General features: G+C 50.6%; 9 protein-coding genes across 9 annotated transcripts; 3 read left to right on the top strand and 6 right to left on the bottom strand.

Moving 5' to 3' along the window:
• Positions 1-362: 362 nt before the first annotated feature.
• BBK36DRAFT_1121418 (hypothetical protein) lies at positions 363-1,594 on the top strand (the record flags this gene model as incomplete). Its single annotated transcript, XM_024890824.1, has 3 exons — positions 363-543; positions 613-636; positions 711-1,594. The coding sequence occupies 3 exons, from the start codon at positions 363-365 to the stop codon at positions 1,592-1,594; spliced, it is 1,089 nt and encodes a 362-aa protein (XP_024748444.1).
• A 248-nt stretch (positions 1,595-1,842) lies between these two features.
• Positions 1,843-8,227, bottom strand: BBK36DRAFT_165297 (ankyrin; the record flags this gene model as incomplete). Its single annotated transcript, XM_024897768.1, has 9 exons — positions 1,843-1,869; positions 1,926-1,981; positions 2,365-2,701; positions 2,792-4,836; positions 4,974-7,116; positions 7,259-7,483; positions 7,726-7,779; positions 7,875-8,091; positions 8,166-8,227. 9 exons carry the CDS (start codon positions 8,225-8,227, stop codon positions 1,843-1,845), a joined length of 5,166 nt encoding a protein of 1,721 aa, XP_024748443.1.
• A 589-nt stretch (positions 8,228-8,816) lies between these two features.
• Positions 8,817-9,701, bottom strand: BBK36DRAFT_1121510 (hypothetical protein; the record flags this gene model as incomplete). The annotated part of the gene is made up of 1 exon (XM_024890830.1): positions 8,817-9,701. The coding sequence occupies one exon, from the start codon at positions 9,699-9,701 to the stop codon at positions 8,817-8,819; it is 885 nt and encodes a 294-aa protein (XP_024748442.1).
• Positions 9,702-10,504: 803 nt separating this feature from the next.
• BBK36DRAFT_20935 (hypothetical protein) lies at positions 10,505-14,288 on the top strand (the record flags this gene model as incomplete). Its single annotated transcript, XM_024897906.1, has 4 exons — positions 10,505-12,035; positions 12,197-12,642; positions 12,696-13,364; positions 13,437-14,288. The coding sequence occupies 4 exons, from the start codon at positions 10,505-10,507 to the stop codon at positions 14,286-14,288; spliced, it is 3,498 nt and encodes a 1,165-aa protein (XP_024748441.1).
• A 295-nt stretch (positions 14,289-14,583) lies between these two features.
• On the bottom strand, positions 14,584-15,486 carry BBK36DRAFT_1160335 (DUF829-domain-containing protein; the record flags this gene model as incomplete). The annotated part of the gene is made up of 1 exon (XM_024894284.1): positions 14,584-15,486. One exon carries the CDS (start codon positions 15,484-15,486, stop codon positions 14,584-14,586), a length of 903 nt encoding a protein of 300 aa, XP_024748440.1.
• Positions 15,487-16,667: 1,181 nt separating this feature from the next.
• Positions 16,668-17,221, bottom strand: BBK36DRAFT_1142126 (hypothetical protein; the record flags this gene model as incomplete). Its single annotated transcript, XM_024893500.1, has 2 exons — positions 16,668-16,793; positions 16,844-17,221. 2 exons carry the CDS (start codon positions 17,219-17,221, stop codon positions 16,668-16,670), a joined length of 504 nt encoding a protein of 167 aa, XP_024748439.1.
• Positions 17,222-18,035: 814 nt separating this feature from the next.
• BBK36DRAFT_1122130 (kinase-like protein) lies at positions 18,036-18,962 on the bottom strand (the record flags this gene model as incomplete). Its single annotated transcript, XM_024890910.1, has 2 exons — positions 18,036-18,527; positions 18,582-18,962. 2 exons carry the CDS (start codon positions 18,960-18,962, stop codon positions 18,036-18,038), a joined length of 873 nt encoding a protein of 290 aa, XP_024748438.1.
• Positions 18,963-20,453: 1,491 nt separating this feature from the next.
• Positions 20,454-21,239, top strand: BBK36DRAFT_1142124 (Isochorismatase hydrolase; the record flags this gene model as incomplete). Its single annotated transcript, XM_024893499.1, has 4 exons — positions 20,454-20,803; positions 20,858-20,977; positions 21,034-21,054; positions 21,113-21,239. 4 exons carry the CDS (start codon positions 20,454-20,456, stop codon positions 21,237-21,239), a joined length of 618 nt encoding a protein of 205 aa, XP_024748437.1.
• Positions 21,240-21,370: 131 nt separating this feature from the next.
• BBK36DRAFT_1122114 (PLP-dependent transferase) lies at positions 21,371-22,822 on the bottom strand (the record flags this gene model as incomplete). The annotated part of the gene is made up of 3 exons (XM_024890908.1): positions 21,371-22,022; positions 22,081-22,669; positions 22,735-22,822. The coding sequence occupies 3 exons, from the start codon at positions 22,820-22,822 to the stop codon at positions 21,371-21,373; spliced, it is 1,329 nt and encodes a 442-aa protein (XP_024748436.1).
• Between the last annotated feature and the right edge of the window lie 235 nt (positions 22,823-23,057).

Below are 23,057 nucleotides of genomic sequence, written 5' to 3'. Positions count from 1 at the left end.
AGGAGGGAACCCGATCCGCCGGCGATCGATGCAATACTTAAGGCGAATGGACACGCTGCCCCCTTGCTTCCGCTTCCGCACGCAATCCGGATACTATATTACTTATCACGATTATTATTCTGCTAGAGGCAGCACGTGACGTGGAAACATCCGGCCTTTTGGTTCGTTATTAATAATCATCTCTCACAACTGGTGTCGCGCCTGGTGGCACAATCATATAATCCTGCCACCCCTGGCGGCTCGCGACGAGGAGCTTCGCTCATACAGCTTGTTCACTGTGCAGTTGTTAGAACTGGCTGATAGCGGTTCACAAAAAGCTTGACCATTGAAGCTCGTATCTGGCCTCAGGACACTGCCATATCATGTCGCCAACGCCGCCGAGAGGGAAGAGACGACGGACTGAAGAGTCCGATACTGAGGGCAGCGGAACTGTGGCGGATGCTGGACGAGATGCCGGTAACACCAAGGCAAACACAAGCATTCCGCGGCCGCAGCCGATGAGTGAGGATGTGAATGGCAACCCTGAGTCCATGGATGAAGCCGGTGAGTCGACCTGCTTCAACACCCTTGGAGGATTATCAAAGCAATACTGATGGCATCGCCCGCTTACAGAAAAGAGATATCGAGCCTGGCGCAGTGAGTTTCACCCGCTTTCATCATGCACCCAAACAACTCTCACCAGCTCAGCACTGACCAAGACACAACTCCAGAGAAAGGGTCTCCTCATGATCCCTTTTGCTTCATCTGCAAACAGGAAACGGACCTGCTGGACTGTTACACCTGCAGGAGATCATATCATCAGCGCTGTCTAGACCGGCCACTTGAACACTTTAATCGAAGCAACAACTTCTTCTGCCGGGTTTGCGTTAACCGGCAATGGCATGAGCACCTCCCGCCGCCCAGCCCGCCGCCATCTCCACCGTTGGAGAGACAGAGAGTTGCCCTGCCCAGCCACAGGCCGAGCGTGCAACCAGGCGCCGAAGTTCGACTACCGTCAATCTCGCCCGCCCCTGCTGCAACAACCAGCCAGAATGCTCAGTCTTCGGGACAGACGTCTTTCACGTGGTTGTCGCAGAACCAGTTCACGGCTCCTCTTACGCGCTCGAGTACGACTGCGAGTCCACGAACGGCAACGCCGCTTTCAGGCGTCATTAATCTTAGCGGCCCTGGTCGGAGCATCGTGTCTGGACCGCGCGGTCCCCGGTCGCGGTTCTCTACCCTGTCTGCGGAAGTCGATGATGCCGTCTCTTTGCTTCTCAGGGAGCTAGAGTATCTCGGAGACGCCAGGCAAAAGATCTCACAGCTCGAGGACGTCATCGTGAGGCTACAGCAAGACGTGCGAATCAATGAGAATGCCCTCATCCTGGCGCAGCGTAACGCCGCGTCTTCGAGCCAGCGCGGCTCGGAAGCTCTACGGATGGAGAACGAACGGCTGAAGAAGGAAATGGACGACTTGAATCGTCTTTTAGCAGACGAGAAGTCTCGGTCACAGTTCTACAAGGCGGACGCCGAGCACTGGAGGTCACAGGCGTCAAGTAAGCAGGCCGAGTTGGAAGAGCTTAGGGGGAAGTTGAAAGGCTTGCTCGGCGGATAAGCCTGCGTGAAGGAGTTGCACTTTTGCTTTGTTATGTGTATTGAACGATTAAGCTGGAGTCGGCATGTTGCATGGAGTACGTGGGTCAGGAATACCCGTTTGGATTATGGTCACATAGTATGGTGTATTTGGTTTCGAGTTGATGATTCTTTCGGTTACATGTGTTTCTTTTTCGTCTATAGACAGCACATAATGGGCTCCGTGGCCTGTGGTTCGCTTATTTGTCGGCGTTCTCGTCCGTTTCGCGATCATGATATCCAGCCAGTCGTCGTTACCTGTTATGCTTGGACAGCATATTCAACTATTGTCAACTCTGTCAAATGTTACTTACAAGGGCTTCGTAGATGCTCAGTTGTATGTTGGGAAACGCCGGGTACACAGGAAACCCTGTTTAGCCAATCTCCGTGTATCTCAAGTTGCAGTCGATCTTTGCTGGGACATGCTCAATAGCTCGGCATCGTCCACTCACGGGCGCCTCTTTTACAGTAAATTATTAGAGTGCTGCGCTATTGTTGTGGTCTACCTAGCTGATGGCGGACAAGCACATATATGTACATGTACTCACATGCAAGTAGGAACCAGACGGTTCGGATTTTGAGTCTTCACGTCAACACCTCCGCGTTCTCAAACTGGCCGTCAGCTCTGACTGAGGGTTTCAACTCTCACTTATGCTGCTTCCTGGGTGTAAACTTTGAATGAAGTACATGTAACCGAGAACGATCTTCTCGCCCCTAAATCCGATCATTGGACCCCTTCTAAGCATTACCAACCTTCACCTTCAGTTTCCTCATCTTCCTCACCGCCCTCGTCGTCATCATCGTCCCCCTCGCCATCATCGCCATCATCGCCATCATCGCCGTCATCGCCGTCATTGCCATCTTCTCCGACTGTCTCTTCTTTGACACCGTCACCCTCCATGTCCTGCGAAGCTTCTCCGCTTGGCGCAGCAGATCCCTCAGTAATTTCTGTCTCCTCTCCTGATGCAGAGAGGACGTGCGAGGAACCAGGGTGCAGCAACTCTTGACTCAAAGCGCATTTCCAGCACATGTAGAAGCCAGCAACGACACACTCGACCTCGCAGCACAGATAGTTTACTCCGATTGAGGCCTAAGTTTGGTTCAGAATGAGGGAAGAAAAAAGTCAGCAAGGTATATAATATATTGCGAGAACAGATAGGATGTGACAGCTTTGTCTTACCGTTAAACAAATATCACAGTATCCATCAGTTTCGAGCTTGCCGCGACGATTGGCGGCCTCGGTCCATATATCCCTGTCGTCCCCTTTACACTGTCGTAGCTCCTCTTCGCTCGGTCTCACCAAGTCCAGCACGTCTGTATTCAGGTTACAGTAGCTTGCTAGTCTCACTGGTGTCCAGACCTCATCGTCAGCACCATCTCCCTTGACAAACTTGCTCGCGCCTTTGCCAAGCAGCAGCTTTAATACGTCCCTGCGCTGATCTTCGGTTGTCAAATTACCGAAAGGCGGAGGTGGTCGCAACGCCCAGAGCAATGGTGTCCACCCGTGAATGTCTGGCTCATTGACGAGAAGTGGCCGCTCACGGAGGACAAACTCGACTACATCTGGCCTCTGGCTTTGCACTGCGAAATGGAGAGCATGTCGGCCCAGATTATCTTTGCTGTCCAAAGTGACACCCTTCTCTCGTAGCAGCGACTGAGCCATTTCCACTGACTGCAGCAGCGCAAAATGAATCGGCTCCCGGCCCAGATGGTCGACATCGTTGGCGGTGACGCCCATCTTCAAGAGCCGCGTGACAATGGCCAGCTGGCAATTCATGGCGGCGACGTTGAGCACCGAACCCCACGAATGGCTCTTAATTTGCACGTCGATGCCGTTCATGTCTAGGAGATAGTCGAGTATCTGTGCCTTCCTCATCGCATCTTCACTATCGTCCTCGGACCGTAGCAAAGCAGCGTGCAGGGCCGTGCCAGGGTTTGCGTAGCAGACTGCATTGACGTCGGCGCCCTCATCAACCAGGAACTTGACGAACTCGGGCGATGCGCTTTTGCAAGCCGCACCGAGTGCAAGTGGTTGGTTTTCGGACCCGTTGACTTTTGCTTCCCGTCGAACAAGACATCGTGCCACGCTGATGTTGTCTGCTTCGGCCGCACAACAGAGGGGGGTTTCATTGTGCCAGTCCGCGACGTTGACGTCGGCGCCTCTGGTTATGAGCGTGCGGACGATAGACGGCTCCGTGCTGTGGTCGATACAATGGAGAGCTGCCGTTGACCATCTGTTGCCGCTCACATAGTTAATGTTTAGGCGTCTACAGCAATCGAGTATCAAGTGGACAAGAGCGGCATTGGACGCCCATACGGCGTTTGCCAACCACTCTACGGCATCCGATGACTCAACCGTCAGGTCAGCGTCATGTCCAGTGAGGACCTTAGCAACTTCTGTTTGGCTGTTGCCGAGCGCGCTGCCCAGGGCCTGCTCCAGCGTGTCCCTGCTCGGCTTCTTCTCCAGTATAGCGCTCACGACCCCAACATTCCCCCATTTCGAAGCAAAGTACAGGGCCGACCGCTTTGCACTATCCCTGATATCGACATCCGCGCCATTTTCGAGGAGCAGAGCGGTGATATCAGAGTTGTCATATGCGCAATGCAGCGGTGTCCAGTCGTCTCCTCCCGCGTCGACCTTGGCACCAGCAGCAAGGAGAGCCCGCACGGCATCGATCTTGCCCTTATAAGCTGCATATCCCAACATGGACCGTTCAAGGCTTGGTATTTCCATGTTTGGATCCAACTTATACTCCAAAAGAGCGGCAATGGAGCCGCTGTTTATGGAGTTTTGTATAAAGTTGTCGGCGAGGATCCTTTCATGCACTGCCGGGTGACTCATGTCAATATCTGACCGCGCACCTACACTGCAGATAAGCCTGATCAGCTGCTCACTCGCTTCCTCATCGGCAGTGCCCAGTAAAGCACAGAAGATCTCCTCGTTCACTGTCATGGGCGGCCGAAGCAATTCCTGCGCAGCCTCAATTGCCCCCGTACTGAAAAAGGCCAAAACTGCCTTTCCAAACAGCGTGTCGCTTTGGTCAAAGTGTTTTGGCTGCGTCAGATGAGAAAGCAAGAGCTTCGCATTCTCTACGTTGGACCAAAAGGACGCTGATAGTTGGAAAATGCTTTCGTTGAGTAGGTTGAGCGAATTCCGCGATGCCCAGTTCAGGATGGAGGAAGCCACGGCACTATGGCCATACTCGTCCGCCTCCCTCAATGAATCTAGACACATAGAGATCCATAACCCCTTATCTAGGGGGTGTGCAGACTTGAGGTGCTCCAAGAATGGCTCCACAAGGGCACCCCCCCCCCGAAGCGACAGATGGTCCTCATGGGCCGCCACCAGCCTTCCCTATCACCAGCGGTTGGGCCAATGCCGAGTCCAAGCAGTCTTAGTAGCATGTCTTGCTTCCTCTTGTAACATGCAAGATTCAATGGGAAAGAAGACTTGGAAAGCTCATCGAGGGGTTTGTGTTTGAGGATCCTATCTTGGATAAGTCGCACCGCGGCCAAGTTATTGAGTGAAGCAGCCCGGGCTAAGTATTTTGAAGGGTCACCAAATTTTAGTCCGAGTTGTTCGGCATGGATAATGACTTCGACAAGAATGTCTTCGACTCCGGATTCAATCGCTGCCAAGACAGCTTGGCTAGCGTCAAACCATCGAAACTCGGGTTGTTGAGCCAAGACACGGATAGTCTCCAGATGGCCACTGCTTGCGGCGGCGATGAAGGCATCTGCCAACTCATTACCCAAGGCATTCTGTCTCCTGGTCATTTCCACTACAATCTCGACTGCGGACTGAAGGCCGTGCTGTGCCAGGATGGGGAGCGCTGTGCGCGGACCGGCCGCGAGAGAGGGCAGAGCGGGCTGCTGTTTAGATTTGGCCACAGCCCATGAATTCAGCCGTTCCCCCTCGTGTCCGAGTAAATTCTGGAAGCTTTTCCATTCAGGTCTCCAGCAGCCTTTGCTTCGGCGGGCGTGCTCAGCCCAGTGGTCAACTGCATACCAGAGAAGACCGTGTCTGGCATCACGACCTGATGCTCCATCACTTTCTTCGATCTTAGTGAGGATATCCTGATTTTCCGGCAATTGAAGATAATCCAGGCACCAATCTGCCAGATCTGAATGAGACTGAGTTTCCTCCCTACACCATTTGACGCCCGTGGCAACGCCATGTGGCTGTAAGGCTTCCCTTACCATGTCATTAGCCAACAACACCCGGCCTCGCAGTACGATTACAAGGCCATAAAATAGTGACTCAACTTCCTCATAAGTGACTTTGTCGAGATTGGCGGGTGATGCCATTGCAACGTCGAGAAGTAGCTCAAACTCCGCCTTTTTCAGGGGTTGCATACACCATAGGATTATCGTTATTGCTGATCTTGCCAGGGGTTGATTCACAGACAACGAGTTGAGAATGGCTCGGATAGCCGACTGCTCCGTGGGACAAGACAGGATCTCATCTATCATGCCTCTTATATGAGTATGATTGGCATCGTCATGTAGCCATCGATGGATAACGCTTCTGAGCCAAGGGGTGAAGCTAGTGACTGCCGATCGCATTCTCTGAATGGGAGGGTGATACTTTTCAGCGATATGCCATACGACGCTGTCAGCGGACTCCAATTCCGTTATCTTGAAATCGACTCCGCTGGACTCCGGCGTCGCCAAGGATTCTTCCTGAGAACTTGAGGCCTGTTTTGCCCCGTGATGGGAGCGTTGAGGCGCAATACCGAGGGAAGTTCTGACCACGTCTATGTTCGGGCTCGTTATCAGTACTTTGAGGCGTAGCTGGCCGCCTTGAAATACATCGAGTAGCTTCTTGGCTAGCGAAGCATGCCACTCAATGTTTGGGTCAACATTATCGAGAACCAACAAGGTTGGGGAAACTCCGTCCATTCGTATGCTCTCCTTGAATGCACACACACACATGAGGAAGAGATCATCGTCTTTGAGGCTGTATGCCTCGCCCACCACGTCGAGATGTTGGCTCAATTCTTCGGGAGTGATGATGGTAGAATTTTGGGAACGACTGAGCCGTAACTTGAACCGGAAGAGAAGTTGGGAAAGCCATGTCCACAGAAACCCACTCATTGAGCCGTATTGAGCTGCACTCGGAGACAAATCAAAGGCAAACCCGGAAAGATTCCTGACGTGTGGATTCAATCCAGATTTATTATCATCAAGACCTATTATTTTGCCGGCTGCGTTGTTCCTTCTTGCGAGTTTGAAGCTTGTCCCTCCACTTCTTGTCCATGTAATCCAGCTTTGACCGGAATCGTCGTCTAGGGATTCATCAGTGAACTGAGGATATGGATGTTGTGGAGCCGCGTAACCAAGAGCAGCGGAGAGATATTGATCAAACTTCTGTGTAGCTGCATCGAATGGGCAAGTTAGCCGTGCACCAAAAGTATATGTATGTATAATCACAGGGTAGCATATGTCATACTTGGACTGTCGCCAACGGGCGGGGTGGTTTCCAGCAAGTAGCCTCCTAAACCACTGAGAATTTTGTTATACGGGCGGGAGGTTACTACAATATTTTCGAGAGGATGCCATATGCATCCCATGCGTCTGTAAATAGTCGCCTACTTGTACGTTAAGTCCCATGACTTGCAGTAGCTATGATGCCTGTTGGACATACCTCAGGAAAAGCGGACGCCCTTGGTACTATGCTAGTGAAACTGCACATGAACATGGCATTCGACTCATAAAATGTAGAGTTGACGTCTGTGACCACCTTGGAGAGTGTCTGAGAATGATCGAGTGCTGTCGCATTGTCTACTGCATGTTGGGCCGTCAAAATCTGGCTTATAGCAGATTTTAAGGCCTGCTCATCTTCCCATCGATGGATCGAGCAGATGAAAGCCTATAATGTACCTGAATCAGCTCAATGAGAAGACGAAAAGAAAGGGCGGTGGATGTTCATATATCTCCATTGTGTGAATCCTGTCGTAGGTGCTTACCGCTGCTTGTATACGTTTGAATAAGTCATTTCGTTCTTCAATACTTTCTGAAATAAGAGACAAAGCCTGGTTCCCGTTAGGAACCATCTCCCAGTGTTGCAGAACTCAAAAAGATCTGTAGCCATACAGCAGTAGTGTGACTTACTTGCTTGAGTATGATACCCCCAAAACCTTGCGCGTAAAATACAATCGGTGGCTTCTAGGTGCGAATGTTGTGGATTAGCCTTATTTCCCTCTTTTGTCTTGCTTAGCTGATATTGAGGAACTGCCGTATGTCGACTGAGCGTCACGCACATCTGTGTTATTCTGCCGAAGGTCTCGAGTATCATTCAGCAAAGCTTCGGCCTCGGCCTGGACTCCCTCCAGCGTGAAAGGGCCCCCGTTGGTATCGTCCATTCGCAAAAAGAATTGTGAAATGCGAGACTTTTTGGACTTGTTAGAATTAAATTCTTCCGCAACATGATCGCTGTCACAATCTGCTGCGGACCACGCCTCGATGATGAGGATGATGCTGGGAATAAAGCGATGTTAGAAAGGAATGGGTATCTTTTTTTGATATTATAGCCTGCCCACAGAGTTACTCACTCTTCCTCGGGCATGTTCGACTCGCTGAATGAGTCCGGCTGAAATACTTTTAGCCTCGCCATGGCTGTGTTTTGCCTCTAGTCCTCCGAAGAGGGGGCGTCGTCAGAGGACAAGATGCGGCGTTCTGGTTGATAAAGCACTGAAATGTTCCTGACTGAACGGGTTAGCAGCTTTCAATCTTGAAGGCTTGAGCAACGGGAGGCGTTGTAGACCCTTCAGCTTGAAGTCATTTGCCAATCGAGAGAATAACTGTCGTCGGGGAAGACAGGATTACTACCTCATGCCTTTCCTGTAGTATTTACGTTTTCTTATCAAATAATAAAAGTATGGGACTGTTGTTGTCTACTCTTATAAGCATAGAAATAGACGTTATGGCGGAAGAATTTATTTTGTAGAATAACGGCCAGATGATACCATCCATCCAATTTACTGCTCACTTCTAAGTCATGAAATCGAGACCACGTCAGTCACTCACTCTCTTGTAACCCATGTCATGCATTGTTATTCGGCAACTAAAAGCAGTATCATTCGTTCAGACACGCAACTCCGAGGCTACATGTACCAATAGCAACAAGCGAGTCCTTCTTTGTACCATACACGTATAGAAGAGGGGTCGAGATGTGTGGGTTGCAATATTGCAATATCTTCACATCATGTCTGTTTATCCGCTGCATTCCATACGTTGCGCAGGGTGATATCGGTCAGGCTCGGGTCGTCGAGCTTGATAGTGCCCAACGCTGCCCGTGTCTTATCGTCGTATACACGCAGCCTATTAGTGGGAGGGCGCTTGGGATCGAAGAGGATAGGATCAACCTTGCGAGGCTGGCTGAAGACCCCGCGAATCCATTCTCGCGCAGCGGTTGGACGGCCAGCGTGCACTGTGATTTGCACCGTAGCAGCGAATGGCTCCTCCAAGACACGGCGTCTCACGAGGACAGCACACTGCATGGCAGCCGCAACGCCACTGTGGGTGTCTGGATTCTCCATGAGCGTCCACGAGGCACTATTATGCAGGCCGAAGTTGCGGCCTTGGGTGTCCGCAGAGCCTCGTACAATGCCCACGCTCTGGAGCTCCCGCTGCACCGTCTTGGTCCTTTCGCAGGACAGTTCGGCCCCGACTTCGGCTCCAACCGACAAGGAGCCTCTTGCTCCAGTGCAGACTGTTTCGGAACGAGTCGTCGGGAAGATGGAATAGGTTTTGTCTGGCCACAGGCGCGCCACTTCTGGGTCTGGATGGTCAGGCGACGACCCCGAGAAGGTCAGCTTGATGCGGGCCAGCTTGATGCGGCGGCCGAGGTCATCCGCGTCGAAGCGGAAGAGCAGCACCAGTAGTGTCGCCTCGTCGTCGTTCTCTTCGCTCCATTGGCCGTGTACAATGTCCCTGACTGTGCACCGAACGTGCAACAAGCCTCGCCTCTCAATGATATTTGTACGCTCGTAGGGATTCGCTGGATCATTTTCGAAGCGAAAGTTGGCACCATCATTTGTGGTGCCGGACAGGTCATAAACGAAGCAAGGAAGCTCATCATCGTCCATGCTTTGGTCCATGCCTAGGTAGGCTGGGAATAGAGACAAAGGGTCCTTCGTCCCTAGATAGATGTATCACGATGGGGGCAAGAAGCACGCACCTTTCACATCCCAACATGTAATCAAAGTGGTGCCAGGCTGCTAGTCGGTCTACTTATAGACATTCCTGCATGAGCTAACAATGAGATTGGTCTCTGTACGTATAGCAGTAGTAGAAAAGTATACCATATGTACATGTATTTTGCCCTGGCCCCTGGAACCCGGACCCTGGTTCCCAGAACCCCCCCCCCCTCCCCTTTTTTTTTCTACTGGAGAGTGCTGCTACACAGTGCAATCGCCTGCTCAATTACGTATAACTCGGCTGGATGGATTGAGCGCTGGAAGCTTTCGAGCCTGCCGAGGAGCATGGGCGCCTTGCGCGCCTTGCAAGGGGCCCATGAATCGCCAGAGCCTCATGTTGTTAGGCAGTCATGTATTAGTTGTACTTTAAACTGTAGGTCGTAGGCTATTATCTCACTCGTCTCGTTATAGGTCGTGGTTTCCATACACAATCCTGGTCAGTACTTAGGTCAACAAACCTGGATGCATCCATCAGACAGCCGGACATGTAGCTGACGAGCCACCAGTGACCACTCACTCTCGCAATTGAGCCTAAAGAGGCATTAGTACCCAGTTGATACTGAGACCTCTACAACTCACATAGCTGCTATCCCTCTTCGCGGAAATTTTCCATTACTTCCACTTCTTTCTATAGGAATATCTTCCTACCACCGGTATTATCATCAATTCATAGCTCAATCCATCATTTAGCCATGGACATGCCATTGACCGAATCCAGAAATGACCCAATCCAAAACCTCTATGGCTCAGCTAATGGAACGGTCGAGGATCCCTTGGAGGAGGCTAACCAAGAAGAAGAAGATGGTCATGAACATGACGATGACGAAGATGATGATGAGTACGATGAGGATTCTGACGGCGAGGGTGGGGATGATGACGAGGGGTATGGAGGCGAAGAAGACGGCCAGATAGATGGACATTTCAGTACCGAGAGTGCTGAGGAACGGATGGAGCGAGAAGAAAGAGAAAAGGCAGAAGAGCTCGCAGAGTGGAAAGAGCAGAAGCTGGCCGTCATCGAGAACGAAATAAAGAAGGCAGCTGCGAACGAGAAGCAGCTGGACAAAGACGATTTTCTCGCCACATACGGAGATGCCCTGGACCATATAATGCAAGAGTCACCCAACAAAACAAACGTACTACACATGCTGGCGAGAAACGCCTTTAAGTCTCCCAGCCAATTTCCCGGTTGGATTATCGACTATCTTCATCACAACACCATCAAAGACCCTCACGGCAAGACGAGTGACAGTCTGTCGAAGTTACTCGCCGACAAGGCACAAACCAACCCCAGTCTCGCGCTGGCATTTGCTATACGGTGGGATAATGAGCCGTTTATTCAAGCCATTCTGTCCATAGAGATGCAGCAAGGCGACGAGAGCCTCAGAGACAGCCTCAGAAATAATCTCCGAGAGCCGGTCGATGGGCCGCGCAACTGCATTCACTGGTCCATTGAAAATCTTCCCTCGAAGCTGACAGTACAGCTGATTGAAAGGGCTACCGGTGATGAGTGTCTGCTGGCTAGAGATGGCGGAGGTTATACGCCTCTGCATTTAGCTGTCGAATATCCCAAGTGCTTGGGGCGGCTAGAGGTAATCAAGGCTCTCCTCAAGCATGGGGAGAGAGCCCTTGATCAAAGGTGCAAAGAGGGTTTATCAGTATACAGGTACTATCAGAAGACCAAGGCCGACTACCGAGCGAAGATCCAAAAGGAGGCGTCCAGGAAGGCCGCTGAGCCATCCAAGACCAAGTCGTTACCTGGGCGGACTGGCTCACACTTGAAGCAGGCTAAGGAGAAACAGCAAACTATCAGGGAAGACTGGAGAGAAAAGGAAAAACGGAACGATGTGGCAAAGCCTCTGCTTGATGATAAAGACAAGAGCCGAAACGGAATGCGAAACGGATTCACAGCCGATGTGGAACTTCGCAACCAAGGAGAGAGCGAAGAGCCGATCAAGCCCCTCCAGCGAACTCTGACTGGATCTCAAGAAATATCCACGGTCCCCAAGGCAGCAGTGCCAGCAAATAAGAGAAGGTCATCCGCCAAAAAGTTGACCAACGGCAAGAAGGTGGCAATGTCATCTAAGTCAGCCAAGGAGAAGGAGAGGGTAGAAGAGGAGATCGAGGACGAGATAAAGCTCCAGTATTTTCGATCTACCTTCAAGCTTCCAAAGGCGGATCGAGACGTCAAGTCAGCCAACGAATTTTTATACGCTCAAGGAAAAGGTGGGTTGACCCTCTTCGTTATCCTTTCCTTTTTTTTTTTCCCTACTCTCTTTTCTCAATCTATGTCTCTGCATTCTTTGTCTATTTTCTCCTACCTCAGTTTCACGTGTCGAACTGACTCATCTGTTTAGAGAGACCCTTCTCTTTGACAATGCTTCAAGGTCCTTCTTTTCTGGAACAACATGTTTTCACGACTGTCTACGGCCCCAAAGAATTCGACCAAACGCTCCATCACGTGGCAGTAGATCGCATTATCCTCAAACAGACGAAGAACAAGGAGGCTGGGAGAACAGACATGGAGATTATCTTCAAGTTACTCAAGGACAAGGGTGTACGCCACATCGTCAAAGTGATTGTATTCGATTCCGAAATGCCGCCCCATAGCGACGAGTCGATCGAAAGATGTCTTCTTGGATTCAAGTCGATTGAGATACTCGACTGGCGAAAGGTCGATCTGTGCCCCGAGACAATATTGAAAGCTTGCCCCAAGGTCGTGGAGCTACACCTTTGGTGGAGTGGTAATAATGCCATTCTAATAGCTTGGAGTGCTCCGGGTGGCCTGGCCAAGCTTCCGCGCTTAAGAGAAATTCATTTACATCAAACTAAGGTAAGACTCAAGCCACATGGTGACGGATACTCAAATGAACCATCGATCCCCAGACAGGTCTCATTTCTAACGGAGAAGCACAGTGCATCGAATCGGCCGAGCGGGACAAACAGAACCTACAGCGTTTCAAAGAGAGGATCCAAAGAGATCGCATAGCGCAACGACCCAAAGAGTATGGGCCAGAAGAAAGGAAAACCTTGCCACTCTCAGGCCAGAGTTCGACAGTAACTGTCCTGGATATGTGGCCCGATATAACCGTGGACGAGTCGGACACCAACAACGCGGTCCACGGCCGCTCTACGGTATCCCATGGCCAGCAACCGAGCCAAACAGCCGCACGGTATCGGAGGCGGCGGCATGATTGGTTGGACGTTATGGACAAATTTGCGGCCGGTATCGATCTCATCGACATGGAGCGGACTCACCCACCGGATATCTTCGGCGAAGATGTGAGGGTAGCTTTGATCGATGACGGCGTCGAGATAACAAACAAGAAGCTCACAGATCGCATCTACAACGGCTGGACGTGCGACACTGGGTACGAGGGCGACGGGCTGGAGGGCATTCCGAGGCCCTACACCAGCTCCGAGACGCAGCACGGCACCTTCATGGCATCGACCATTTGTCGCATCTGCCCAAGAGCCAAGATCTTCGTGTTCCGTCTCGACGTGGTGTCGACACCTGGGGAACGGGCCCATTTTACTGCCAAGAGTGCGGCAGATGTAAGTACAGTCTTGTCAAATGCTATGACCAAATATCTCGGCTACAGAAATCTCTAATATTCATTCGCCCAGGCCCTCGAGTTAGCCATCGATCCCAGTCGAAAGTTTGACATCATCTCTATGTCGTGGACTATTGTTAAAAACGAGACGAACGCGCATGACATCGAAAGGCTCGATAGAGCTCTGAGAAAAGCGGATGACAGGAAATCCTTGCTACTTTTCTGCGCATCTCCGGACAACGGCGAAATGGCCGACGCAAAAGCCGAGACTTTCTATCCTTTTGGCTGCGAGAACGTCAACAGCCTCTTCAAGATGGCGGCCGCAACTGTTGACGGCAATCGCGTCTCAATGGCAGGATCACGCTTCGATTACTCCCTCCCGGGCCACGAGGTCGAAGACAGCAGCCAGGGAATCGGCGAAATTGCCAGAGAGGCGCTTCAGAAGAATCGGCAGGCCTCTGAAACCGAGCACAGCGGTCTGAAAACGGGGTCTTCCATTGCCACGGCTCTTGGAGCTGGCCTGGCGGCGCTTATCATTTATTGCGTCCGGCTCGGCGCCGCGTATACGCACCGAGTCGACCGTTCTTCGGGCAACCCTGTAAACGCCGATGCCGATGCGGGCGTGCTGGGGCGCAAGTCTTTGGAGCTCATCAAACAGCCAAAACACATGCGGGAAGTTTTCAAACGCATGTTGAACAAGAGCAGCTCTAGTGATCGCTATGTTGAGGTGTATGACTATTTCGGAATTTTGGCAAACGAGCTCAAGACCCTGGGTCAGCAGATCGAGGAGCTCAAAGACAGGATTCAAAACGAAATGCTTGAAGGAACTGCAGAAAGGGAAATGGCAGAAAAGGAGCTACAGCAGAAGAATGACGAACGGATGGCGAAGATTACCAAGTTGGCAACGAGATTCGTCAGCACATGATTGTTGGACGAGAGACACTCAAATCTCTCGTTAATGTTAAGCATGGATATATAGCAACGAGATTCGTCAGCACCTGATTGTTAAATGAGAGACACTCAAATCTCTCGTTAATGTTAAGCATGGATATATGCGACTTCTCGTAGCGACAGGAACGACTTGCTACATTGAAAGTCAATTTCTATTAACAACAGTCTATATACAAAGAACAACAGTGGATAAATAGCGCAAATGGTCTAAAACACAGTACATAATTGACTCTGACCTTGTGGAAGCATGAGAAAGAAAAAAAAGCATTTCACGCCTCATCAGAAGGCTCGCTCGTCGCCCTGTTCCACGACGTCCGGATAGCGCCCCAGTACTCCTCGTTGAACATCTGCATGTGGCGCACATGGCCACTGCCCTTGAACATGTGGTTGTCAGACTTGTACCCCCTTTTCCTCGCCTCCGCAATGTGCTCCTCGATATCCTGATACGGGATAATGTCGTCGTCCTCGCTGTAGATGTACAAGTGCCGCGTGTCCTTGGTCTCATAGTACGGGTTAATCACCGCCTTGACGCTGAAAGCCGGCGCAGGCTCCTTGCCGATAACCCATTCGAGGAAGCGGTTCCCGCACAGGAATCCCGCCCAGAGGGTCTGCGTCACGCCGAACGGCCAGGGGAACCAGTTCGCCGTGCCCAGCGCCATTGCGCGCGACCAACGAGCCAGGTTCTCACGGGTCATGATGACGCTTCCCGGCGTGGAATCGAGCACCAGCAGATGATGCGGCATGGGCCTGTCATGGACGAGACGGTAGGCGTTGAGCGTCGCGGCGTAGTTGATGCCGCCGGTGTTGGACATGACGTGAGCCAGCACGCGGTCCTCCGTCCTCTGCGCATCCTTGTCGTCTTCCGACTCCCGGGGGAAGATGGCGTCGATGAGGGGCCGCATGGACTGCGTGCGCTGGTCGAGGCCGGACCACATGGCCTTGGAGATGGGCGCCAGGACGACGATCTGCGTCGAGCAGGGGAAGAGGGCGCGGTATCCGTCGGCGTACTTGATGAGGTTCTTGGGCTGGCCGTCGCCCCAGGAGTAGATGAGCACGGCCCGGGGGTCGGTCGGGCGCGGGACGGCGTCGGTTTGGGGGTCCGGGTGGCGGATGAAGACTTGGTCGGACAGGGGGCTGAAGCCCGGGAAGAAGTCCTTCTTTTGCTCAATCATGGTTGAAGATGGTTGACACTGAGCGTATGAGTTGTAATTTGAGGTTGAGGTCGAAGAGGTTGAATCTTCTGGTTGTTGGCTTGTCACTCGATTTGCATCTTCATCAGCGACACGGACTTTTCGAGAATATGTACGGAGTATTCGATTGGCTTTGTTGGGATGCGGTGCCCTTGTTGGGCACGTTTCTGACCCGCCCGTTCGGCGAAATGAACATATTTGTTAATGCTTCTCCGTGCCTCGGTTCAGCTCCTTTGCGGCGATCTGGACACTATTTGCGGCAAGGCTGTTGTGTAATTAACGCGAGAAACTACCAAAGGCTCAAATTGAGAAGTTGAAAGAAGATATGCCGGGAATAATGAGCTAGAGAATCGACTTTACCAACTGCCCGTCAGAGCAACAGGTGGCGCTCAGACCTTGACATCAAAAAGCAACCCCAGATCGATCTGAAATTGATCGCTTTCACATGCTTTTGACGTCTGGCGGCCTGGTCCACTCTGTAAGGCAAAGGTCCACTAAATGACAGGGCCTTGTCTAGTTTCTCACGAGGGAACGGAGGCTGTCAGTTTGCCGTTGCTCCGTGGGTCCGGGAATGATAAAAGAATTCGGTGACATGTCGTCTTCCGTATCGACGTGATGGCTTGATTCGGCAAATGGTGGATCTGGCTTGACCGAGGTGCTGGATGAAATACCCAACATTTGGTTGTTTGGTTGCGTCTTATCATTAAACATGAGGGTCTCTTATCTTCATCACTATACGCAGACGAGTCTCGAAAGTAAACAATCACAAGACAGAAGCTTACTGATAGGGTACCATGTGATGCATGAAGTCGAATTGCTATACAACGACCCCTTGGGCAGCTCGTGTCTCGACGGAACTTCTTTAACACAGAACACAAGCCATCCGGTAGAGAGTTGCGTAGTCATCACGATTAGGCAGGTGTCCAATAAGAAGATGCAAACGAGACTGATGTCGAGACAGAATGACACGGACAATGGCTGCGAGTGGGCTGAGATGGAATAGGAGACACAGTGCTCCGAGATGATATACTATCTTCCAATTGAGGCACGGCCATAACAAGAGATGTGATTCCACCGACATTTGAGCCTCTTCCTAACCTCCAGGGTTGGTAGAGACAATTATTGATGCAACCATGCCACTACAGATGACCAAGCACTTTGTTTTACTTCTGAAACTCAGGCCTGACTTTAATCTCCTCGACAACTTGCTGCGCATCGGGGTCACCCTCTTCAGCCATACGCTTAAACTCATCCGTGTTGTCCTTGACCCACTGCTCGAAATGGCCAGGCTGCCATATGTCAGTAATTTAGTCCGCCATATACATACAGTCGGACTTACCATAGGCAGATGAAACCCTGCTTCCTTTGCAACGTCAATCTCTCCCATAACAAAGACCCCCTTGAGCTGCTTCGCAATCGAGTCATTTCCCACAGTCTCGTTCCAGAACCCCTCCAGCTTGTCGGCTATGCCTTCCAGCTGCTCCTGAGTGCGGCCACCACCACTTCGAAGGCTGACAAACAGGCGATTGATGTTTCTCTGCACGCCGCCGACGTAGGAATCTGACAAGAGGCCCTGGGTCACGTCGATGAAGCGGACGTTGACGATGAACCGCGGCGCCCTGAATGTGGTTGCGTGCCAGTCGGTGATTCGGCGGGCCAGAGCCATTTTCTGGGCTTGGCTCAGCTTGATGGCGAGTTCGAAGTTGTACATGGGCATCTTGAAGGATGTTTGGATTGTTGCTTCGTACAATGCGATTGTGATATGATTTGATATGAGAAGTTTGGACAATTCTTTGTGTTATTTTATCAGTCAAGCAGCTTTCCCACAACTGCCTAAATGCCCCTCGAAGCGATCAACCGGCCGATATCGGCTCTCTCCGCATTCTGCCGTCTACTATGTGGAATCAAGTTGGTGATAGTTGTCGAAATGAAGGAAAGATGATTGGTAATCAACACAAAAGAGGACAAGCCAACTAATATGCGGGTACGATTGTTGATCCTTCGCGGATATCGTCGGATAGAGAAAAAGACTGGACAAGGGCTGGTTGACAAGCAAACATCGGAACAGCAGAGGACACGATAACATTTCTTGATGATTAATCACTCTTACATAAGTGCTGCCTATTTGGGTAGCTCATACAGATTGAGAGGGCAGTCGTCCAATGAGGGAGACAGGCTACTCCGTACACACTCACGCGATAGGTTATGCGAAAAGATCATACAGCACATTTCCTTGTCAAATCAAATTTTCCATGTCTTCCCTAAAATGAATATTTTCTTTAGTATGTGACAGCCATGAATAGCGTGAATCTACCTGCTTCGTAGCACAGCTGACAAAAGTAATTCACGCCACTCAGTAAACGCCGTGGCCGCAGGTCCCACACAAGAAAAGGTCCAGTCATCGCCGGAAAGAAAGGACGTTCACTGCTTACAACTCATTAGGAGTCGTAATCCATCATTTCCCTCTATTTGCATTGAATTGGCCTGCAAGTATGATAATTCTGGAGTACAAACGATCTCAACTTGCAAGCTCAAGGCACTGCCCCGTCGTACAGATCGTTCCACCATAAGATATCTCGAAGCCTCTCTTCGCTCAGATAGGCTCTGGCAAAGTCTTTTCTTCGAGGACACCTGATCTGGCAATGAACTTCTCCCGCTGCCTTCCAGCCAAAGAATCCAGCCATTTCCCAGTCAATGAGTCCTACAATCCTGTCGTTGTCAACGATGCAGTTGGATGGTGTAAAGTCATTGTGCATGAAGCCCAGATCTTGGTCAATGTCCTTTGAGAAGAGGATCTGTGCCTCCTCGGAATTCAAGGGGCCATTAGTCATGATATTTGGGTCTGGAACAATATGGTCTCGGGTCTGGCGATTGCTCGGGGGTTTGACAGCATGCATCTGTAGGAGAATCTCGCGCGCTTGCCGTTTGAAGGCTGCTTTTTGAGCTTCCGACAGATAGGGCCGTGCAACTTCTAGGCTGACGCCCGGGAGTCTCTCTTGGACCAACACCGGGCGACCATTGATCTTGAGGATTGTTAGTGAATGTCCTAACATAAGCAGGATACTGAGTCAGCGCACCTTGCCAGAGAAATAGATATTGGGCAATCTGACACCCTCGAGGACACGCTTGGCGATTGCAATTGCCTCTATTTCATTGGCGTCGGCGTATGTGTGGTCAATCTTGGGACTTTGGTGTCGGTGGCTTGACTTGACGATGACGCTGCCAAGAGCAAAGACGTCGCGTCCCTCATTCGCGTCCGCTGGATAGATCATATTTGATTCCGTACAGAGTCCAACGACTCCAGCCCAATACTGTAAAGACTCCTGAGAGCTAGAGTTGACGTGCTGAATATCCACACGAAAGTCATCAGGCTTCGGAGAATATCTGCCATAGTGTGGTACATCTGCATACAGATCGCTTTTCGGAATGTGGTCGGGGTCGGCGATGTATGGGTTCATGACGATATTCGTTCTGCGAACAGGGAAGTCTGAGTTGCATCTGCATTGTGCGTCTTGAGAAACTGGAGGCTACAAGGAAGAAGATCAGAGTTGAGGCCTGAGGCATTGAAGGAGGTAAAATCTGATCACAAGGAGTCTTCTCTGGTTCACGATCAATGGACCAATAGATCTTCGCCACGAGGTGCCAAGTTTATTGTTGGTGTTAGTCGGGCGATCAACGCATTTATGTAAAGCAGAGCAACGTCTTTTACCACCAACCACGCCTGGGTACCAGATCGGTTGCATGCCTTAGGTGCATACTCTCCACCCTTACCCAAGTCAGATATTATTGTCTATCATGTTGATAACTTGTATTTTGAAACTTGCACAAACTCAGGCATATCTATACTGAAGCACCCTCTTGTCGAAGCCAACATGGCCAAGAAGTAGTCCGTCTCCGCACAACAGACGAAGACTACGGGAGGAAATCATCACTGTCCAGCTGCTCTAGCCACGCAACCAGCTCAATGGTGCTTGACGAAGGTCACGGTGTGATTTTAGATCTTCAATGCATTACGAAGTTATATGTAAATACATGAGTCTGGGGATCTCGGTATTTCGGTATGTTTGCAGTGGCTAAAGGTTGAGTTCCGACTACGACCGTTTCGACGGCTGACAAATTTAGAGCTGAGAGTATACTCATTCGAATGCTTTATAATCTAATTGCGAGAAGTTGAGAAGGATATTTCTTGAAGATGTATAATACCAAGACTGTGTGCTATATTTCGCCGCGCATGAATTCGGACTTAGTGCTGGCCGTCGGGGAAACCTTTAGTTGAGTTGAGTTGTAGTTTGCTATTTGTGTGAGAATAACCACGGACTACCACATTCGACTGCTGTTTGATGGGATACGCCGAGTGAACAGTTACTTGAAATATTAAAGAAGGTTTAGTCGCATTGGACCTTATCGTATGACAATGTCAGCTCAGCATTCTGAAGTTGAGAACATGACGTGAATACTCGTAAATGATGGTGGAGGTCTCCTAAGCCCCGCAACACCGCAATACCGCAATACCGCAAATAACACCGAAGCCCTCAATTATAACACCGCACTATAACACCGCAACACCGCAACGGCGCCCGGCTTGTGAGAACATACGGAAAACGGCATTGAGGATCTGACAAATGACGGTGACAAAGCCATGACTGCGCAGTTACAGGTTTCGATGAAACCTCGGCTACGTCGATACCGTCTAGCTTGTTCGAAGTTGATTATCCAATCCGTCTCTTTGGGGAAAAGAGCTCCGGTCGGGTAGACGGGAGTGTGTTGCTTGTCGTAAGAAAGGTTAATTCTCAACTCTCCGCCCCTCATCATCCATAAGTATATAAACTCTGTTCAACTTCAGACATGATTCAACAATTCATCTCAGACAAGTTCATCGCATCAGTAATTACTTAGCTCAAACAACAACAAAAACCAATCTCAACGCTTCAATCGGAATCACTCCCAAAATGCAGGAAAAGACCGCCGTTCTGCTCATCGACCCTCTCAACGAGTTCTTGCACCCAGAGGGCAAGATCTACCCTACTCTCCAGGCGAGCATTGAGGCCACCGACACGGTGACCAACCTCCAGAGATTCGTCAAAATCGCCCGGAGCAACACACTTCCGATCCTCTACTGCCAGCACCAACTGTTCGAAGAGGGCGTGTATGACGACTGGAAGCACATGTCCAAGAGCCAGCTCACCATCCAGCAAACCAAGGCCTTTACGGTGGGCAGCTTTGGAGCCGAGATTATGAAGGGACTTGAGCCGGATAAGAGCAATGGGGATGCGATTGTCTCGCGCCACTGGAACAGCAGGTAATTGTTGGACTGCTGATGCACTAGCTCTCACAAAGACTAACTAGGGTGCAGCTCGTTTGCCAACACCGACCTCGACTATCAGCTTCGTCAACGAGACATTACGCATGTAGTCGTTGCCGGAATGGTCGCTAACACGTGCCTCGAATCTACTGCTCGCTATGCTGTCGAGATGTGAGTGTTGAACTTTCGATTGTAACAAAGCGATGGCTAACATAGTATCGACTCAGGGGCTACCACGTCACAATCATGTACGTATATTCGATGACGTAGTAAACTCAGGACGATAAAATGCTAACCCCCTCATAGAGCCGATGCAACTGCCGGATTCTCGATTCAGCTCAAAGAGGCCGCAGAGAAAATCATCTGGCCCACCATTGTGGACGAAGTTTTGCATGTGGACGAGTGGGCTGCGAAATTGAACAAGAAGGCCTAAGCGACGAAACCAAGTGTTTAAGGTACAAGAGGGATGTTTAGCACTTTGACCCATATATAGCTATCATATACATTATCTTTACTAAACTCATGCTCGATAAAAGAAGTGCCTTGGCAATCATGACTTGAACCTCATTCTAGGACATATTCCTTGTTCGCAACTTTCTCACACAGCTCTTTCAGCGCCTTAGCGCCGTACTCAAAGTCTTGTAGCTCCAGATATATCTGAGCAGAAAAGCGTGCCCACAGAGATCCGGAAATGAAGGCAATATTGACAAACGTGTTGTAATCACGAGCAAGACGCCGTAACATGAAGTCGACAACTCGCGGAACATCTGCCAGAGGAACCGAACCTCCCCTTTCCTCAGAACCATGCGAAGCAATCTCAAGAGGAAGCTGAACATTGGCGAAAGCAACCCGCTTCGACTCTGGTATAGGTAACGTTCGCGTCTGCAGTATTTCAACGGCAAGATTTTCGCCTTCTCGGGCTAGCGAGCGGCAGTACTCTCGAATCGCTTCTTCTCCTCCACATATCTCCTTTCTGAACTTGATTGCCGCCGATATGCAGAGAGGAGGCCCATTGTCGATTGTTCCAGTATAGCTGAACTGAAAGACGAATGGATTTATGGAGTCTGGAGGTTCGTATGGGCTGATGTACTGCTTCTTCTGTAGGATCTCGGGTAGTGGCTGGAAGCCGTGAGATGTCGGAATGGATGACCGCATGAGGTGCTGGTTCTTCAAAGCGACGTACAGAACAGCGCACGTATGGGGCACAAAAAGCCATCTATAAGAATAGTCAGTATAAGAGAGCTTTACAGCTTGATGAGCAATAACATTCTTACTTGTGGCAATTTGTAGTCAGGAAATCAGCCCCCAACTTCTCCAGATCCAAGTCAATCAAGCCAATGCCATGCGCTCCATCAATGGCACTGAGTACCCCAAACTCTCGACAAGTTTGTGCCAGACGCTCGAATGGCATCCGGAGCCCAGGCATGCTCATGACGGTGTCAAAGATAGCCACCCGGACACGTCCACTATGTTCCTGCAACACAGATCGAAACGACTCAACAAGCGTATCATCATCGTCCGTGATGGGATCGAACGGAACACGAACGCTCTCGACAGGTGTAGTTTCGACAAGATAATCCACAGTCTTCTCGATTGCTCCATATGTCCCTTGTACGTATGCAATCACGTCTCCCGGCTGATACTTCAAATTGCGAAGCACCGTGTTGAGCGCCGTTGTCGCATTCGGGACCAGGACAATCTCATCTCTGTCTGCAGCGTGTAAATGGTCTGCAAGTAGAGCACGGGTTTCGTCTAGTTTCGAGGGATAGGTGTATCGGACAAAGTTATCTGGCTCGGCTTGGACTGCGTCTTGGACAGAGCGTAGAGCATCTCGCACTGGACGAGGGTATCCTCCGTAGGATCCTAAGGTATGACGACTAGTTAGATCATCAACATTGCCATTGCCATCAGGCGTAGTGTAATATCACCTTGATTCAAATGGATGAAGCCCGGTTTGAACATGAAGTGCTTCTCCCCAAACGCACGCCCAAACTTTGGAGGGCTAACAACATCCATCGGCTCGGTCATGTTGGCCATCAAAGGAGACGGGAATCGGAGTAACTGTACGGACTATGAGACGTCTGCTTCAACGGAAATGGAGTATCTTACCGAGAAGACTGTGATGACCGGTTGAGAAGGGGTTGGCGACTCTGTATTCCAACTTCGTCCAGCTCGAGTCTCTTAGCTAATATGGCTGACTGTTCTGCATATGCCCCCAGCCTGGTCAATACCATAGCAAATCCATCTCCTC

The sequence above is a fragment of the Trichoderma citrinoviride genome (assembly GCF_003025115.1).
Source record: "Trichoderma citrinoviride strain TUCIM 6016 unplaced genomic scaffold BBK36scaffold_9, whole genome shotgun sequence".
NCBI classification, from domain to species: Eukaryota; Fungi; Ascomycota; class Sordariomycetes; order Hypocreales; family Hypocreaceae; genus Trichoderma; species Trichoderma citrinoviride.
Note: the sequence above shows the minus strand (reverse complement) of the source record. Positions and strands in the feature narration are given on the sequence as shown.